The following is a 21,142-nucleotide window of genomic DNA, read 5'->3' as shown; positions in this document are numbered from 1 at the left end:
ACCACATTCTGATTGGTTGCGTTAGGTTTTTTCTGGCATGCAATTGGTGGGTTGTGTTGGAAGAAAGAAGGCAGGAATGGCCTGAGGGAGGAAAACATAAGGATATGTAGCATGAACACACAATGAATAGACACACAATAATAACACACACTAATGAATACTCACAAAACACACAAGTCTTACATACGAGCATTAAAATACTTGCGTGCATGGCCACGAGCAGACACATGCACATTTTGCACACTCGTACGGAGACCTAGTCTTAACGGACTACTGGCCTCACCCTCTGTGTTTACATTGCTGAATGGCAACATCCTGTGTCAGTGACCCCAAGCCCCCATATTACCACACTAACACAAATCTCCACAATATCCTGTTTAACCCATAGACCACTGGAGCCACAGAGCTTTATACCTGTGGTGACTGTGTGCTTTTCATACGTACGTTTACCCTTTACTTTTTATCCCAGGTCAGAGTCTCTCGCGGCTTGCCACACATTTGGAATGGATAGAAATTACATTCTTTATTATTACTTACCTTTGTTAAATTACACTTTTTGAATGGTCAATCGGATAACTTAAAATGGTTCATATAGCAAACTAACGGGCCTGAAAACCAAACCGACCCAAGTGAGTTGAAGCCCGACCCAAGCCCTAATATCAAATCGTTGCTATCGGGCAGAAACCTTGTGTCACAAAATTCAGACTTTTTATGTTTACCTTTTGGAAATTCATTACTTTGTCATAAAAGAGTGTTGAACAAAAGTAGTGAAAATCTTCAAGCTCACAACGTGTTGTGAGCTTGTATATTGGCTATTTTCACACATTTTCTTTTTATAATAATAAAAAGTAACTGTTTTGGACATAAGTTTCCAACCGACACCGACAAAATACAAAACTGAGCCCAAGAGCGACCAAACCCGAAGAATGCCTTAGTTAGCCCATTGGTTATTTGCTAGAAAAGGCTAGCAATTTTACGAAGGCAGCGGCTCAAATCACAAGGTCTGAGAGAGAGAGAGAGAGACCACCACATAATACCTATGGTCGCGTGTTGCATTTAATTAACTTCTCGGTTCTTCTACCAGGTGACTCACTGACTGCGGGCAGCGCGCGCACACGCACTCCGTTCTCACTAAGTAGTTATAAACCTCACTATTATACCTCTTTCCTTCACCATTTCAGTAGTGCTACTAAGGGTGCACACTTTGGTGTTATTTACATATCTACACATACATTCACACAGGTTTTGATATACCAGACCCAAGCAATTAGCATAAATTATCGGCCTGGGCTTGTATAGAACTTTTGACGGTGTTAGTGTAACATGGTAAATTCGACATTTAATCAGTGCATTCTGCAGGAACATGAATTTGTAACTTTGCCATGTTTTTCTTCTTTAATTGCAGCAGACTGCTGTCCACTCCAAGTCAGGCAGAATTGACTGAACCTGTGTGTGTGTGTGTGTGTGTGTGTGTGTGTGTGTGTGTGTGTGTGTGTGTGTGTGTGTCTTGCAGATAGCCAATGCCATGGTCAGCACATGGCAGGGCCCACCAGCCATGAAGTCCCTGTTTACCAGAATGTTCTGCTGTAAAAGTTGTCCCAACATAGTCAAAACGAACAACTTCATCAGTTTCCAGAGCTACTTTCTACAGAAGGTAAATTCATTCATTTGTTTTGCCATCTTTAACCCTAACACATGCACTCTCTGATACTGTATATATGTTGTCTTTCCTGACACAAATACGGTACAGGTCCATACAGCATATTCTTCTTTTCACTTACAGTATTGTACTTTAGTCACAGTGTACCCGTTAATTATGGTCATGTTCCTTTGTGTCCTTTAGACTATGCCAGTTGCCATGGCATTGTTAAGAGATGTGCAGAACCTGTGCCCCAAAGACGTTCTCAATTTTATCCTCGACCTCATCAAATACAACGACAACCGGAAAAACAAGGTAAAACGCATACAAGCTACACACGCTCTTTTCAGTCTAATAATGTGGTGACATTGCCATAATTAGAAAGTTAATAATGCAATAATGCTCTCTCTCACTCTATCTCTCTCTAGTTTTCAGACAACTACTACCGTGCCGATCTGATTGATGCGTTGACCAACTCTCTGACTCCAGCCATCAGTATCAACAACGAAGTGCGGACAGTGGACAATCTCTATGCAGACGTTCGACTCATCCTTGAGGAGATTACAAGATTCCTTAATATGGAGAAACTACTGCCTAGCTTCAGAAATACCATCACTGTCAGGTATAGTGGAGGCGGGGTGATGTCCTTTGTGTTTGTTTGAGGTATGTTATAGATAATGAAAATGTCCAGTAGGGCCCGGACCGCACATAGGGCCCTATTCCAGGTTCAAGTTGCGAAAGCCACTAATATCAGATTTGGGACTAGGCAAGGGGCGTTCCCCTGCAAAAGTTGCTATTCTGGGACACCTCCCTTACCCGATAAACACGTGCGCTACCCGTTACATTATGCATAGGTGTGGTTTGGGCGTTAGAATGATAAAACCAATCACTGTGCCAGATGCCATTACCTTTAACTCATTCAGTGCCAGACTTATTTAAGGCTGTTTGCCCAGTGCCAGAGATTTTAGATTTTTCTTACCTTTTCAAGTACTCACAGAATATTTATCTCCAGTATGATCGATCCCCTGATGGTTGCTAATCACAGAGGGTTTCACTGTGCTTTCGCAAAAAAATAAAAATGTCATCGCGACCTCCCGTTCCCTTTATTCCACCTTTGAAAATAGCATGTCTCTGCCCAAAATACATAGTAAAAAAAAAAAGTACACAGGAGCCGAGATCCCCCCCCCCCCCCCCCCCCCCCTAAAAAAAACGGACGTATTGTACGTCAATGGCGCTCTGAGCAATTGAAAAATTTGGAAAATATTATACGTCAATAGCACTGGATCAGTTAAGAGAAGACAGCGCTAGCCATTATCCCCAATCCAGTACACGCTCTCCTATCTCCCTGTCTGCAGTGTTGCCTGGTCTGATTATTATAAGCCACATTTGGCTTGTTTTTCTGAAGTTGCTTGTAAATAATGGTAGAACGGTTGTGAGCTTGTAGATCGTCTATTTTCAAATCCACCCGCAAATAATGGTGTCGGCATAATGGAGAACGGGTATAGCAGGTGCAGAATAGCATTTAGGGACAGCACCAGCTCCCTTATCCGTTTTTAACGGGTAATGGGTAGAAAATCGCGGTTAGAGGCTATCGGGTACGGGTATAGCCTGCCACAGAATAACGGATAGGCTCTAATGTAGCCTGACCACTCCCGACGATCTTTACTGCGTGTCTCTTCCCATCTCGCTCTCCCTGTTTGCTGTCCATCTCCACTGTACACTATCAGTTAAAGCCCATAAAATATATAAAAATAAAAATAAAATCCTTTATGATTTAGGGGAGCATTTAAACACATCTGAGATCTGTTGTTCTCTCTCTCCCTGTGCCTCTTCTTTATAGTTGTCTGAGGGCTGTCCGTCAGCTTCAGAAGAATGGTCATATTCCCAGTGACCCGTCGCTTTTCTTGTCGTATGCTGAGTATGGACACTTTGTGGATGTCCGTGTCGCTGCGCTGGAAGCATTGGTGGACTATACAAGAGGTGCAATATTTTACGAATACCAACACTTCTCTCACAGAGGATCAGATTGTGCTTATTATTAATAACGATTCTCAAACTAGTCTTGTGTGTCACCATCCTAAACACACACACACACACACACACATGTACATGGTATTCACATTTGTACAAACCTTTTGACCCCCTTGTTTAATGCACTTGCATGCATACGTGCGCATGCATGCATACGTGCGCATGCATGCACACACACGCACACGCACACGCACACACGCACGCACACACACACACACACACACACACACACACACCACACACACACACACACACACACACACACACACACACACACACACACACACACACACACACACACACACACACACACACACAAACACACACACACACACACAGTTACTGTTCATTTGTACTACTATATAAATGTGAAATTTCTCTGCTAATTTCTGTATGTTTGTGTGTGTGTTTGGGTTTCCCTCCAGTTGAAAGGAGTTCAGCAGAGCTGCAGTGGCTTCTCAACATGGTCCAGAATGACCCAGCTCACTATGTCAGGTCAGCAGAAACACAACCCTCTCTGCAGTTACTGTAAATCACAAATCTCTCTCTCACTCTCTCTCACTGTGCAACACACACACACACACACACACACACACACACACACACACACACACACACACACACACACACACACACACACACACACACACACACACGTCATTCAGTCTACTTATTCTATTAAAGTAGATACTGTATTAAATATGGCTTCCTCCAGTTAGACAGGTACATAATAGAACTTAGGCCAAAATGTATCTTTCTCTGACCTTACAGACACAAAATATTGGGCATGCTAGCCAAGAACCCACCCTTCACCAAGGCAACAGACTCATCTCTCTGTAATGAAGCTCTGGTCGACCAGCTATGGAAGCTCATGAACTCAGGTGAAACAGACACACACGCACACAAAATTAATTTACACCTGACCACAAACAAACACACTATTTTGATAAATAGCTTGTGTCAATATTTTGATTGATATCATTTGTGTCAGTCTTTGATTGATATCTTAGCCATCGGTTTCTGTGGTTATTGTAACCAAAAGGTGGTGTGACTGTTTTGCAATTCGCCCATGTATACACATTTCATATTTCATATACATATTTCAGTTCTTTTTAAAGTCATAGTGTACATATAGTAGACACAATGAATGCATAGTCAAACAAACTCAAACGTTTTATTGATGAAAGTTTCCCAACTCTTATATTGCACAGCTGTCTAACATGTTCGGGAACAAAGTATGACGCAAACTTGATGGAAACTTATAAAGTGCATATGGCAGCTGCTCTAGAATTTTCAGCCCAGTGCTGAATTAGTTTTGAATCCAGCGCCATTAAAACATAGTATTACTTTTGTCATGTTGGGGCCTCTCAGAAATGGACCTATAATCCAATCTTGGGCATCTACCCATAGGGGCTTATAGGAGTTGTATGAGGACACAGAATGATCCTGAACTGAAAGATGGTGATGAAAAGATGTTAAGTTGTTCTTGAAAGGTGATTTGCAGACTTGGTGCCTTTTTAAAATACAGTATGATTTGTATTAGTAGTTCTAGAGTAGCAGTGGTAGTAATTTTCGTATTTCAAAAGCAAACTTTTTGCTCTGTGCATTTACATATTTACCTTAAAGTTTTACCAAATATTAAGTGAATATGGACTAAAAAGGCTTCTGGCAGTGGATATTCTGCATAGTTTTGACATCTTTTAAACTTGAGCAAGTTAACAGCGATGGAGAGAAGCTGTAGAGTTTCCAGGGCCATCAACTTACGGGAAACTCTTACTTTTATCCATCACTGACCTACTGAACTGGGTATTGGAGCCAGCAGTTGCTCGGAACATCACCATTATATGTACATTTTCTAAACACTACCTTTCACTAGACGAGAATTTTACTACCTCCCTCTGGTTTACTGGACAATCAGTCTGCTGAGGAAATCTGGTGTTTCACAACCAGCTGGCATTGACTAAAAGTTCCCCATAGTCCCCTGGGGGCCAATGTAATTACACAACCTCAGACAGCTCTAATATGTGGTTTGTGTTCCTGCATAGGCGATATGCGGTTCATGTTCCTTGGTTCAGGTTCTCCATTTCGTGAGCTGGCTTTTGTTATTGTACGCAAATGAAGGATTTCTGACGGTATATTTTCATCGGGAAAGATAGACTGGAGGAAAGCTACATTTACCACCTCCTTCCTAACGTTTTACTGGACATACTTCTGACAGAGCGCTGAGGACCTGCTGGCGTTGTCTGAGCACTCTCAGTAACCCCCTGGGGAATACGGCAGTATCACAACAGGGGTTCTCTCTTTCTTCCACAGGCTTGGGTTATGGTTTCCATTTCCACATAGCCCTATGGCTAAAGTATGGTACAAACACTGCCAGACGTTCCAATCTCAGTAGGGCCCTCCATTACCGAAGACGGAATCTGTTACAATATTCGCGTTGGATATAAGCTTACATTAGTTGTCACTTTTGATAAACGCATCCAATAGTTGCCAAACGCGAACATGAACCACATCAGCATTTTTTGCCGTGCGGCCGGCAGGGTTCTAAGGAGGGCAGTGTCTGTCCCTTCGTTCTTTCCATCCGTCCAACTATTTGATCCTAAATTATCTGTTTTTAAAATGACTTGCTGGATGGTCATGGAATTTGCTGTGCTCTCCGTAGGATGCACCCTACTGATTTCAGTAACCCCATGTCCTTTCCTCTAGCACCACCCTTAGGCCAAAATGTCGACCTCTCATGCCAAAATCTCCACCTCTCATGCCGTCAAGACAAGTGAATCTCCTGGCTGGGGCTCATCGTCCAAACAGCAAAATAGTGACATCAAATAGTAGCTAACAATGCTGATAATACCAGTATTGAAGTTAAACTGAGACATATGCCTCGTAATTATTTGACATTTCTGTAAATTAAGACTAGCTGCCTTGTATTAGTTTTTATACAGTAGGCCACTTGTCAAAACAGCATCTTTAAATGCCTATTGAAGACTTGTAACATAGCTCAACACTTTGTCTACCCTGGTTTTAAAGAATCAATAATCATGAAAATGCTTTGAAACAGGTTATTTTTGGCTGGCATATACTAGACGGTATGAAAAAAAAATATCCTGTGACCATTTGTTTGTTCTGTTTTAAATGTAATCACAGTTATTATAAGGATGTAGTCTATCAAGCGCTGCCAACATAAACCACAGAGAAATTGTTCCCCCGGGTCCTCCAACATTATTCTCTCCCATCTATATAGGCCTAGCTGTTATGCCATGTCAAAGGTTGATGGGATGGAATCTGTAGGAATAACTTTATACCTGAGTAGGGGGTACATTTTAACCCATTGAGACCTGAAGCCGATTCTACATGTCTCCTAAATCCCAACAGTTTTCTGAAAAACATGTTTTTATATCAGTGGTGCTCAATCTTTTTCATGTCAAGGACCCCCAAAATTATATGTATTTGGCCGCGGACCCCCATCAAAATATTTTGTTCCAGGGACCCCCCAGAAGCAAAGATTTGAGTTAAAAATGTTCGCTTTAAAATATATATATATTCAAAGATTTGCACACATTTTCACGATTTTTTAAAAATAGCAGATCTACCAGCTCATAGCGCGGCACTCGGTGCCGCGCTATGAGCTTGTATATCTGCTAGTTTTGAATAGCCCAAAGTGTAAGATAATGCTTTTAAGCTCAAATCAAAAAATGACACAGTTCCAGGTCTTAATGGGTTAAGTTACAGTATAGCTTACCTTTATGCTGGAACTAACTTGCATGGTGCAGTTATAGTTAACAATACATCAAACTACATTTTAACTTAAGCATGCCGGGTGAAACACGTTATAGTATAGCTTCACATTTTATCTTATTCTCTTGTCTCCCTACTTGTTGCTTAATTCGGTATGGTACTGTGCTGGTTACTTGTTCACAGATAAGTATATTATTTTGAATAGATGGTATGTAATTTAGACAGATGCTAGGTTTGATGTTTACCTACAGTATTATCCTAATTACTTTGTAGCACTTAATTGCATTCTTGGCACTCTATTTACTTAACCGCTTAGACTGTTGTTGGTTGACTAGAGTTCATGCCGTTTACTCTGATCTTGCACTTTGCACCGTTGCTCTGGATAAAAGTGTGTGCTACATTTGAAATTGTGACGTCCCTTTTCCCAATTAATTAATTGTGACTTATTTGCTCAGCTGTTGCACCTTGCCCTTGTCTCCTCAGCATTACAAAAGGGTTAATAACCGAAACACTGTACATACAAGGATGCATGATATTGAAATGTTTGCCAATATCCAATAACCAATTAATTGTTGCTCCATCCAAATTGTGATTTTACCAATAATTATGATTAATAGCCGCAATTACAGTTTTACGGTTTACTGAATGAACAATGATAATCATTATACCCACTCTTTTACACCTGTAAACTTGGAATGGGACAGTAAACTTGAAGTTGAGATGGCAAGAAAACTGCTGTTTCACAACTTGCTGGCTTTGTCTAGGGGTTCTCTGTAGTCTTGTAAAACAGACCCCAAGATGGTTTAAATTAGCTCCACTGGGAGTCACACTGGGAGAACTGGTTCTGTTCTGTCCTCCAACACACTCTGTATTATTATGCATATTATGCATTTATACTATATTCTGCTAAATACTGATTGAACATTATGGGATTGTAGCAAATTGTGGGTGGCATATACTGTATATCTGAAACAAAGATTCTATGAACCCTCAAAGTCAATCATTAATGGGCCAAATCCAGAAAGTGTCACCTAATGGCATAAATGTAAGTCTAAATGCTCAGATTGTCATCGTAGGGAAAGTGTAAACAGTTGTCTATTGACTTTCCAAGGTAATTGGAATTATGGATGGGTGTTTGGGTATTTGTTTTTAAATAAGTACACTTGGAAGGTTGGTGGTTATCCATGTTTAACCATTATATAGCGTTCATTTTACTCGTCTTAAGACACTCAGAGCTACGTACAGTCAGTGGTGGAAAGTAACCAAGTACATTTACTTAAGTACTGTACTTAGGTAAATGTTTTATACATAGGCTATACATACAGTAGCTATTTGAAAATAGCGATCTACAAGCTCACAACGCGTCGCGTTGTGAGCTTGTAGATCTGCTATTTTCAAACATTTTAGTACTTACTTTTGGTACTTTAAGTACATCTTGATACCAATACTTTTGTACTTTTACTCAAGTAACATTTTGAACACCAGGCTTTTACTTGCAACAGAGTATTTCTACATTGCAGTATTGATACTTTTTTACTTAAGTAAAACATTTGAGTACTTTTTCCACCACTGGGTACAGTATATGCTGTATACCCCATCAGAGACCTAAAGCCTGTAGCATCCATTTCAATTAACAGCCCTGTGTCTTCTTATCTCGGTTCTCACAGTACCAGGACACTGGTTGATGAAGGAACCGATTCGGGCTTGTCTGCAAAAAAAAAGAAAGTTTAACAAAATAGTAATATGATGATGATGATAATAATAGAAATAATATAACGTTAATTTATATTATTTTAACATTTTGGTTCATCCATCCTAAACAGATAGTGATGTATTTCTTTGTCCACAGTTAACCTTGTACACTCCCCCATCCCTAATTGGAACAGCACAATGTACATTCTCTTTCGTGGTGGATTGCCCCCTTCATCTTTGACTGTTCTCACATTTTTCAGACTTTTTTTTCATTTCTGAAGAGCGGTCTTCCTGCTTGTGACCCAGGCTGTTTAAATGAATCAGGTTCACTGTGTTTGCCCAAAGAAGCCCGTTTCTGTCTCGAGTTTTCTGCCATCCCTTTTTTATGATCTCACACGTTTGAGGTCCCTGGGTACAAACTCAGGCATGAACTGGAGCACTATTATGAAACATAACTTCCATAGTCGTCTTGGAAGAAATGACTTGGATGGAAGAACACAACATTAACTGTGAGAGTGTTCTAAGTGATGTATTTGTGTTTGTTTCCGATCCGTTTGTTTTATCAAGTCTTGGACTATAAAAGGTATTTTAAGTACCAGACCATATACGTGGTTCTGCTCTCTTATGTTGTATCCTCAGGTTTCATTGGTTGATTCTTTACTAGGGGGGGTCCTATGTGTCTGTTGGCTAGCTACACTGGCTGTGCCAGCCAGGTCTGCCAATGCAAACACACAGCAACCTCACAATCCATATTCAAGGGATGGGCACAACTCTGAATTCTTGCTGATTAATATATATTTATATTTTGTTTTGGTTTTTGACATATGTTTATTAGCACTGTACTTTATATTGTGTGGGCAATGCAGGGGGGAGATGCACAATTGTACGATAGCTTAGAAATAATACTATAGCCTTAGTTTTGTTTTGTAGGTCGGTGTGGGTGGCTGTTGGCACTGTATTCTGGCTGTGCCGACTGCATATGCCAATCTAAATACACAGTGACCAGAGTTTGGTAACATTAATGCTGTGGTACGTTAATGTGTTGGTTTGTTGTATTCATCTCCCTAACCCACAACCCCCCCATATGTTAAATACACACACAGGGTGATGTTTTGCTGGGTTGGACGTCTGTGCTGTCAGAGAACGTAGTTTGAACGGTTTCTGCTGTTGTTCATGTTAGAGACATTTATTTCACACTTCTCGCAAAAACCCACAACCCACCCCCCATGTTAGCAGTCTAGCCTTGGGATTGTCAACATCAGCAGTATTCTAATTTATTCCAGCTTTCAAAGTACTGTCGTTGAAATGAATCCCTTTATAATGATGTATTCAGGATCTCATGTCCCTGAGAGGTGGTGAGTTTGTTTTTATGCAGCATTCTTACTAAAAACTGAAATGGGGAAATAAAAAGTGGTTATAGAAAATTAAATGTCTCCTTGAGCTAAAGTTTAATTTGAGTCTCTGAGGAAATCTGAATCCCTCTCACCCCCACCTTCTCTCTCTCACACGCTCAGTTTTACTTTTTTCTTTTCCTGTTCCCCCTTTCCCCCCCCCTCACTTTCTAACTTCCTTCCTGACCCCCACCCCATCTCTCTTTGCCTCTGAACTCTGAACATTGCTGTCCTCCTCCTCTCCAGTTACCTCCTGTAATGCAGTGACTCTCTCAAACCATCTATGGTTGACCAGTTTGTGACACAATAATCCTTTACTACTCTTTCTTTGTTAGAGCATGCTATTCTTTATAATATTTATTTTCCCAACTTGCCCTACCTTTTCCCCAGGTACCTCCCATGACTGGCGGCTGCGTTGTGATGCAGTGAACCTCTACTACACGCTGTTTGGTCTGATGCGTCCTTCCTGCTTACCCTTACCAGAACTGGGCCTGGTGCTCAACCTGAAAGAGAAGAAAGCTGTGCTGAACCCCACTATCAAGCCTGAGCTGGGGGTCAATGCCATGATAGACACTCCTGGCAGTATAGGCATTCATGGCATCGGCATGGGTTACGCCACTGTAAGTTGAAAGTCTATAGTTGATCGCATCAGTTCAGCATCCGTTCAGTATTTGAAGTATGAAGAAAATAGAATTCCTCACCTGATTGAATTTGAAGTTGATCAGAAAGTAATTCCTCTTCGTGGGATAAAAATGTAGGGAAGGAAAAAAAAGTAATTCCTCTTCAAATAATCTACCCAGATTGTAATGCTTTAGTGTGTACATCCTCAGAAATGAAGAAAACGGGGTGTACAAAATGGCCTCAGATGTGAACTGGTATCATGCGGAGGTTAAAGTTGTAACGTTTTCATGTGTTCCTTAAGCCTGATTTATACTGCCCTAGTGTTGCGCCCCAAAAATCTACAAGCTCACATTGTGAGTTTGTAGATCGGCTTTTTTCGATTTGCAACACAATGCACAATCACATTATAAATTGTCCATTACTGTTCTTGTTCAATGTCTCTTCCTTGCCAGATGGATGAGGAGCCAGACCCTATCTCATCAGGAGTGTGTGGTGTGGGGCAGCCCCCTCAAGGCATGAAGAGGAAGGCTGAGACTCCTCTGGGATCTCCTCCAGAGCCAGGACAGGTGTTACAACAACAAGATGAGGATGGGAACAGGGGGCGGTTCAAGATCAGGGTAAAACACCACTCTGATCTAACCTTTATTTCATGATTAGTATTTTGTTGACTGCTTTTGACTCTATAAAGAGTGACAAAACAAGGGCAGTAAACTTATAGTCTAATAATTGACAAGAACCTCAACTAAGAAATCTGAGAAAAACAAACAATTGGAAGATAAAAGAAAAGAGAAAGACATTATTTTGTCTTAGACAATAGAATATGGGACATCTGGGAAATATGTTCATTTGAAAGAAGACCTATTTAGAAACTGATGACTGACGTGTTCACAGACGTTTGATAATGATATCTGATATTGCTTGTCTGTGTTTCAGTTCAGTGCAATGGAAGAGGAAGACATTGACATGGAAACTGTCCATGACAGCCAAGCTTTTATACACCATCACCTCAACCTGCTAGAAAGACCCTCCACACCAGGTTACCACACTCACACACACACACACAAAAGACAGTCAGACTTTTATACACCATCACCTCAACCTGCTACAGTAGAGACATACGGGAAAAAAACATCTATAATAAATACGATCATACAATTTCTTACATACTAGGCCGCATTAAGTTGTATTTTACCCAGTCCAGCCTGTGATTTAAAATCAGTTTGACACCCCTTATGTAGTGATTTTAATGTCCATAGCCTGCAATATAGTCTACAGTTTTGAATTGCTTACCTTCCCTGGGCTACTGAGTTAGAATATAGACTAAATAGAATATACAGAGAAGAATAATGGATGAAGTTATAACCATTATATATCCTACCTTCATATATCCTAACACATGGATGGTGCATTTCTAAAATGTATGTCTATATATGTTGCTGCCAAAAAAAGAAGAACTTACTCAGTATAGAAAAGACTGGATAAATATACAGAACATACACTAGATATACATTCATGCAGCAGTAGGATGAATAAGTTGGCAACCAACAAAGTGCAAATAAACCTAACAGTGTGTTACCCTAGGTAGGTACATTCTAAAAATGCACCCAATCCAACAATCCAAAGACGCTCACACACCCAACTACTGTAATCCTCCTCCCCCTCTCTTCTTCAGGTAAGGAACCACCGTCGGTTGAACAGCCCATGCTCTCCATGCCTGCCACACCTGTGCCATCAATATCATTCTCCAAGGAGACCACCTCCTCTTCGTCCTCCAAACACGGCGGAGGGGAGCACGGACACCATCACCACCACCACCACCACGAGCACAAGAAGAAGAAGAAGAAACACAAGCACAAACACAAGCACAAGCACAAGCATGAGAGCAAGGACAAGGAGAAGGACAGGGAGAGGGATACGTCCCATGCATATAGCAACAGTCCAGCCAGTGGGAGGTCTCTGCGCTCTCCCTCACTGTCTGACTGAGTCTCAGGCATGGTACCCATTTCCAAACGGAGGTGATTCCCGCTGACGTCTTTGCCCAGACAAGAGACCACTTCGCCATTTAGCTTCCCCTCTTGGTTGAATTAATTTAACCCATTGAGACCTGAGGCTGAGTTTTCTGAAAAACGTATGTTGCTATATCAGCGGTGCTCAAACCTTTTCATGTCAAGGACTCCCAAAATTATATGTAATTGGCCACCTACCCCTATCTCAAAATATTTTGTTCCAGGACCCCCAGAAGCAAAGATTTGAGTTTAAAATGTTTGCTTTAAAAATATATATATTCAAAGAGTTGCACAAATGTTCACGATTTTTCAAAAATAGCAGATCTACAAGCTCATAGCGCGGCACAAAGTGGCACGCTATGAGCTTGTATATCTGAAATGTTTTGAATAGCCAAAGTATAAAATGACACCTACGCTTTCCCGGTTTTAATGGGTTAAGACTCATGGTGGAAACAGCCCCCGTTTTACTACGTTGGTGATCAACCGACACCACACACATATATACGCAAACACATACAGTACACACACACATAGCTGAAGAAGCTGTCTGATGCTAGTAGCCACACGTACCACTCTCATCAACAGCCCCACTCCCCCACCAAAACACACACACTTTCCCAACCCCACACACTCTTCTCTCCACACAGACACCACTTTTGGAGAAACTCGTCTCCGCAGCTCAATGCCAACATTCAGTAAGTGGCCAGTGAAGGGAAATGGCATGATTTACCCATTCTGTTTTCACTGGACCTCTCATCTCTTAGCAGTTTAGAGCATTCTGCTAATTAGATGGACCTGTTTATTCCAGGAACCAGTTTGAGGAAAGTCCCCTATTTCACACTGTAATAGCTGATTACATAATTATGACTACATGATGATGCAATAATAATCATCCAGTAATCTAAAACATCTCTAAAAATGTTAATTCATTATTAATGAAAGTCATTCAATGGGAATGGTTGGGACATTTGTATGCTGGTAAACCTTTTTAGGGGCTCTAAAGAATATGATTGTAGTTTGTCAGGATGTATCTTCAGCCCCGTCTTTTGCTTTCACATCTGCAACTTTTTTGCATCTCTTTCAGTTAGCATTCAGTTTAACGGATTGTGCAAAGTCCATGCAAAAAGAACACAATGTAACTGTACTGTAGAATTTAAACATGAGAGCCATGTAAACGTCTTTTATAGTCTTTCTTTACTGTGTTATATATAACACTTTTTTTTGTTCGTTAGTTTGTTTTAACCAATATGTTTTAACTAACAAGTGTTGTGGGATGGATTTCCACTGACATAAAGGATCAGATTTTTCTCAGAATCCTGTGCTTGTTGTTCTTAATGAGTAAAAATAAAAACAGTGGTATGATCTATCATGTCACTAGCAATGTGAGTTTCACATTAGAGGAGAATCAACCCCATAAGACCTGAGGCCGATTCTACAAAGTGTCTTCTAAATCCTTAGTTTTCTGAAAAACTTATGTTGCTATATTAGTGGTGCTCAAACGTCATGGACCCCCAAAATTATATGTATTTGGCCACGGACCCCCATCTCAAAATATTTAGTTCCAGGGACCCCCCAGAAGCAAAGATTTGGGTTAAAAAATGTTGCTTTAAAGAATATATAATATATATCTATATATTATAGATATATATTTGCACAAATTGTCACAATGTTTTCAAAAATAGCAGATCGACAAGCTCATAACTTGTAGATCTGCATATAGTATAAAATAATGCTTTTTTAGTTCAAATCTAAAATGACAAACTGATGCTTTCGTGTTTTTGTGTTTGAATGGGTTAAACTGAAGCATAGGCCACAGTTGTGAGTCGGTGTAGCACACTGGAAGTAGCAGATGCAACATGTACGCTTGTAGATCTGCTGTGTTTGGCGCATGACGCCAGTATGCAACTAAGTATAAATGAAGCATCAGATGCTTTGGGAAAAATTGACACTTTTTTTTGGTTCTGATGTTGAAGATTAACGTACAGATTAACTGCTAACCTACACATAAGTGTACAAAATCTACTGACCACCTGTTGTTGCCAAATCAAAAAAGGGATATGTAAATACAGGGGAGGAGACATTTTTCTACATAGGACTTGGATTGCTCAAATGGAAGTGCAGAACTTGAAACATATTCAATGTTGAACATGTTTGACAAAATAATGTGGCCCTTAAATTATTGCATACGTAAGAACAATGCATGTAGCCTTGCATCAAAACTATTCTGTTGAATAACTCAATATTCTCTAGCCTGGTAAAGCCCCTCCCTCTGAAAATCTAATTTCCATTGAAATAAATTACAAATGAGATTTCCGGAGGGAGGGTTTACCAGGCTAAATATTCTCTCCTTCAAGACATGTCCGAAATCTTCTCTCTGCCGACCAAAGAAAAGAATATCCACTAGACTAGCTCACCTTAAAACTGTTGTGTTATACAAACAAATAATTAACAATAGAGACTAATTTACAGTCATTACATACTATATGCTGAGGACAGTGAACAAAATGCATTGTTACAAAAATAAGGTTGGTTTATTGGTTCCTACACAGTAAAACCTTAAGTGTTTTAAGGCCTAATTAGTGATGCACATGAAAACAAAACCACCAAAAATAAGAAATTGGAACACCAGTGGTTCTCAACCTGTGGGTCCACTTGATTTTTTTTGGGAGGGGGGGGTGGGGTCCCCAGATGACAATGAAGTGACAATTGGACTTTTAAGACTTTTAATACATAAAGAAAAGAAAAAGACCACAGCATTTACAGTAATCAACAAATTATACTATAAAAAACGGTCAAACTAACATTGGCCTAGTTGTCAAATATAAGAAAGAGGCAACAATTTGTGATGCACAAATATTGGCAAAATGTTCAACTAAAATTAAGAAAGAGGCAAACATTGTGAAAATAGCCGATCTACAAGCTCACAACGCCTGGGAACCCAACACCACAAGTTACAACACAATATTAGTCTGTGGAACCGAGTCGGAACTAAATTGAAAGCCTCAACTCTGAGTGTTTGTCAGGGTGGGGGGTCCCCAGTTCAAATATGATTATTTTGGGGGGTCACAGGCCTGAAAAGGTTGGGAATCACTGCTATTGACAACAGATACATGTATATGTTGTGGTATTTTAAGGCTGTAATATGGTTGTGTTTACATATGTAATGTTTTTTAAACTGCCTTAAAACCAACCTACTGAATGATTTTATGTATGATGGGGAAAGACATGTCTAGCATATTTTTTAATCTACAAATAAAACTACTAATGTAAGTGAATATAATACTAATGTAAAAAGTGAAAAATGTACCTATGAATAATTAAACACTCAGGGTTTTGCTGTGGCTCACCTCACAGTTTGGATTGGGAAGGTTTTCATCTGACTGCAGGAATAGGTGTCAGGTCCATTTACCAGGAGAGCTAGCAGGGATTTCAACAGGAAATGAGCCAGATCTGTTTCAGCTTTGTGTGTGTGTGTGTGTGTGTGTGTGTGTGTGTGTGTGTGTGTGTACCTCCTGCTTGAACTCCTCTGGGTTCAGTATCCTGGTGTGACCTGCAATCCTTTGATCTATGACCCCCCTTCCTATGCACGTCTTGACCCCCACAGCAAGGCCTGTAGTAACTTCCAGTTTAATATAATCATCCTCTGCTCTCTGTTTGTCTCCCTCTTGTCCATTAATGTTGTATTGTAAGCAATTGGTGTGAAATGTAGCTGTCCATATAGAAAGATAGTATAATGCATAGTTTGATGATACCACAGTCTTAACATGCAAACACAGCTTGAATTGAATGATTCAGATTCTTGGCCAATCAGGAATTGGCCAGGAATCATTCCCTTGAGTTCAATGAAATATTATGCACAATTAAAGGGTTTCACTTATTATGCACAGAACCCTAATAGGCTAACACATTTAATCTTCTCATTTATGTGTGAGGTGACATATATAGACACATTTGGTCTATATATTCATATCCACTCTTTATTACCCCTCTTGTCTCCAACCAACCAAATCCTTGCCAGGGAAAATGCCCTCCTCTCACAACCAGTCCAATGAGAAGCCAATCTCTCTCTCTCTCTCTCTATCCCCTCCTGTCCCCCTGCACTAGTGGCCCTCCTGTTCAGAACCAGCATCATTCCTTCAGTCCCCTGACAGACAGGGTCTGCAGCACTGGAATACACACTCATATTGACAGTGGAACATGTTACTGGGGAAACTGGTACGGTAAGAGTTCCTGTTGCTGTTGCACATTCGTGTTCTACTACTGTGTTGCCATGCGTTATTCCATGCGCAATTACGCGACGTTTCATTTATGTTACGGTAATTTAAAGTAGACTACGCAACACAACACATGCTACATATGTAGCCAATGCGCCTCCGCGTCGGTTGTGAAGATGTTAACTCTCTAATTGCCTGTTGAACACTTTTCAGAATAGTAAAGACGTTGATATGAAGTTGTGATTTGCACAAGTGCCAAGGACGTTTGCTGTGTGCGTCCCGTGGAGGGTGGTCCAGTGACTTTATTTATTAACTGCACAAATATAAGACAAGACATTAAAAAAATGGTTTGCCCTAATGTATATAGGCTACGCAATTGCAATTAATTTTGTGCAGAAATCTGATTCGAATGGTTTTGTATATTATGACAGTTGGATGTATAGGCTGATTGGATTGGCATTTTACAGATGTATCCCGATTCCTACTGGAAATCAAAATCCATACAGTATGATGTTGATGTCTGCACTGCTACTGTAAGCCATTGGTTCTCAAAGTGGGGTGCGGGGACCCCCAGGGGTCCTGAGGGGGGGGGGGGGGGGAGTTTTGTGTAGTATCACAATCATTTCAACCCAATTTATCAATTTATATTGGCTATTCAAAAATAGCAGATCTACAAGCTCACAGTGCTGTGTGCTGCAAGCTTGTAGTAAATGTTTGAAAAATGTTGAATAATTTTGATTGTTTTAACACAAATCATCTGTTCTGGGGGTCTCTAACACGAAACATTTTCAGATGGTGGTTCGCGGCCATATATAGGCCTATATATCAATTTGGGGGTCTTTCACACGAAAAAGTTTCAGACCCTCTGGTGTAGACTATACCATCTCTTCAGCGCCGCCGCCACAGGTGACATCAACACATTCACACTGAAGCTTATAGTGTTGCCTGGCACTTGTTTCTCATTATCTAAGCCAGTGGTTGTGGTTATCAAACTGTTTCATGTCAAGGACCACCTGTGGGCAAGTGTTTGGCTGCCGCTGCGGACCCCCATCTGAAAATATTTTGTGCCATACAAGATTTGTGTTGTTAAAATGTTTAAAAAAATATTCCAGATGTTTCACATTTTTCAAGATTTATTTTTTTAATAGCTGATCTACAAGCGTGTCGTATCATTGTGAGCTTGTAGATCAGATAGCCTACTGATTTTGATGCAATATTAACACATTTTGCTGGGCCCTGGACCCTACTTTGAGAACCACTGATTTAAGCCAAGCTGGGAGGGAGTGAGGACTGAGGACAGGTCGACAGGACTATATAGCCTACTACTAACTTCATAGTAGTTTAAACAGTGATTTATAAGAAAAATTAGCTTTTACTTGTAACATTAATTTGAAATTGATAGATAGACTATAGTGCAGTTCAGTGGTGACTTTGAGGAGAACGTTTTTATTTGCCTCTTTCTGACATTCCTGTTCCTAGGCAGCATCAACACATTAGTGTTGCCTGCTGCTTGATTCTCATCATCTACGTCAAGTTGGAAGTGAGTGAGGACTCGGAGTGATTATTATAATGTAGCCTACTTAATTGTGATTTAAATAGCGATTTATAACATTTGATTCAAGCAGAATGACAATGTTCTTTTCCTTGTAAACATTCATTCAATTCATATCAGCCCTACTTGATAGTGGTGACTAGGAGAGCGTTTTTATTTGCCTCCCTAATACCTATCCCTGAAGGATTTTTTTAATTTTTAATTCAGCTTGCACCGTGGTCAGCACCTCTGCAATATTGGTGTGCGCCTTTCCTGCCAGTTTAATTTGCCTCTTTTCTGACATTCTCACAATTTGGGGTTCCCAGAACCCCAAATTCAACGTTTGTCGTTTTCCTGCATGAAAGAGTACACATAAAAATCCCCAGTGTTACATTGGCTCTGGCAACCTCTCAGACCTCAATTAACACTGAGGATGTTTGCTGTATTATGTGGACCACAGGTAAATTAGGGTCCCCAGCAGACTCAGACTACAAAGATTACATTCTTCATGAGGACCCTGTCCATAGCTGTCTGTTGATGGTAATGTAGTTGCCAAATATAGGTTGAGCTACATTGAATATTTATTAGAGCACTTGATCCATGATTTCCCAAAGCCACATTTATAATGGAGATTATTTGGGCTATTCTTAACCCATTAAAACCTGTGGGCGATTCTACAAATGCCTTCCAAATCAGTAGTTTTCAAACGTATTTGTGACAAGGACCCCAAAAACTATATGTATTTGGCCGCAGACCCCCATCTGAAAATGTTTTTTGCAAGGGACCGCCCAGGAGAGAAGCTTTGTGTTAAAAAAATATTCAAAATTATTCAAAAGTATTGAAACACTTTCAAGATTTTTCAAAAATGTTCAAAAATTAGCCGATTTACAAGCTTGCAGTGTGGTGTGAAGTGATACGCTGTGAGCTTGTACATCTGCTATTTTTGAGAAGCACTGTTCTAAAACGCTGTTCTAGCTCCTAACAGTTTTATGAAAAACATATGTTGCTACTGTATATATAGCTAAAATGACACAGATGCTTTCCCGGTTTTAATGGGTCGATGTAATGTTCCAGGTGGTGTGGGTCGTGTCCATCCTGCATGGCTCCCATGTGTCTTTAGGATATGTCTATGACCGGCCCAGACGCTCAGGAGAGGAGGGGGCTTCAGCCAGGACAGAGTGTGAGTAGGCTTACTTACAGTACCTGTTGTACCACAATACTATTATTGGACCTCCTGTATACACTTTACTGGGAATGTGAACTGTATGCAATGCTGTCTGATATTAGTCTTTTTTTCTCCATCTCTTTTGTAACTGGTCCACACCATATTTCAGTGGAATTCATATTTTTCTATTTTGAAAGGACAATCTCACCCCCTTTTTAACCTATCTTCGTAGAATTGGTCCTCACTAATGCTCATTATAAGATGCCACCATTTCTGTCTATTCAGTCTGGACAGCACAGAAACCTGCCTACCAGTGACATCATCGGTAGACAGGTTTAGTTATTTCAAACATTTTTTTTTATTCTTTATTAAGAGCAATGTCTTCTATTATAACATGCTAACTTTCCAGGAAGTGAAAGGCTGCAGTTTCTATTAGCTTGGACTCCCCACTGGTGATGTCACTGCTAGGCAGGTTTCTGCACAGTCCATAGTCCACCAATGAGACACAGAGTTAGGAGACAGAACTTGTGCCATCTCCATCACGCGCTGTGCTCGGGTGGCGCAGTGGTAAAGTACCTGCACCACCACCACGGAGTCTGGGGGTTGGAGTCCACCGTGGTGCATCCGGCTTTGTCGAGCGTCTACACGAGCGCAATTTGCCCGTGTTCGGGGGAAGGAAGCCAGACGGGAAGGGTGATATTTGTCACCGCACGTACCCCTATGGGCTGGGGTGGTACCTGTCAGCAGAGTGTTGGGCGGGAGGAGTAGGACGGCCAGGTGAGTCAGTAGGATACAACAGCAGTCACAACACACAGAAATGTGTGAGGGGAGGAATCAATTGGCAAAATGACTGAATTGGGGAGGAAAAGGAGAAAAAGGAAAAGAAAAGTGGCATCTTATAATGAGCATTAGTAAAAAACAATTATATTAAGATAAGGTTGAAAATGGGTGAAGTGCTCCTTTAATGACATTGACTATTTTGACTATTTGTTATTAACTTTACAGTTAATTGTTATTAACCTTACAGTTAATAACAATGGAAACTACACATACAGTACATGACTTCTGCACATTATAATTTTCCCTCAGCGTCTGTGTAGATAATCACTACACTACT

At 40.5% G+C, this 21,142-nt stretch overlaps 2 protein-coding genes across 2 annotated transcripts in view; both read left to right on the top strand.

Annotated features, from left to right (window-relative positions):
• The window catches only part of taf2 (TAF2 RNA polymerase II, TATA box binding protein (TBP)-associated factor), a 34,924-nt gene extending 20,495 nt beyond the window's left edge, over window positions 1-14,429 (top strand). The window contains exons 18-27 of the mRNA XM_084053734.1: window positions 1,514-1,654; window positions 1,844-1,954; window positions 2,068-2,261; window positions 3,480-3,619; window positions 4,096-4,165; window positions 4,442-4,551; window positions 10,879-11,108; window positions 11,562-11,726; window positions 12,043-12,145; window positions 12,782-14,429. Coding sequence (XP_083909860.1) covers window positions 1,514-1,654; window positions 1,844-1,954; window positions 2,068-2,261; window positions 3,480-3,619; window positions 4,096-4,165; window positions 4,442-4,551; window positions 10,879-11,108; window positions 11,562-11,726; window positions 12,043-12,145; window positions 12,782-13,092 — 1,575 coding nt within the window. The 3' untranslated portion in view covers window positions 13,093-14,429. The remainder of the gene's footprint in view (window positions 1-1,513; window positions 1,655-1,843; window positions 1,955-2,067; window positions 2,262-3,479; window positions 3,620-4,095; window positions 4,166-4,441; window positions 4,552-10,878; window positions 11,109-11,561; window positions 11,727-12,042; window positions 12,146-12,781) is intronic.
• A 2,831-nt stretch (window positions 14,430-17,260) lies between these two features.
• The window catches only part of enpp2 (ectonucleotide pyrophosphatase/phosphodiesterase 2), a 30,833-nt gene continuing 26,951 nt past the window's right edge, over window positions 17,261-21,142 (top strand). The window contains exons 1-2 of the mRNA XM_084052114.1: window positions 17,261-17,330; window positions 19,935-20,040. Of these exons, the coding sequence (XP_083908240.1) occupies window positions 17,313-17,330; window positions 19,935-20,040 (124 nt within the window). The 5' untranslated portion in view covers window positions 17,261-17,312. The remainder of the gene's footprint in view (window positions 17,331-19,934; window positions 20,041-21,142) is intronic.

Source organism: Gymnoscopelus microlampas (genome assembly GCF_963454915.1).
Source record: "Gymnoscopelus microlampas genome assembly, chromosome: 3".
NCBI classification, from domain to species: domain Eukaryota; kingdom Metazoa; phylum Chordata; class Actinopteri; order Myctophiformes; family Myctophidae; genus Gymnoscopelus; species Gymnoscopelus microlampas.
This window is presented reverse-complemented; position numbering and strand designations above follow the sequence as displayed.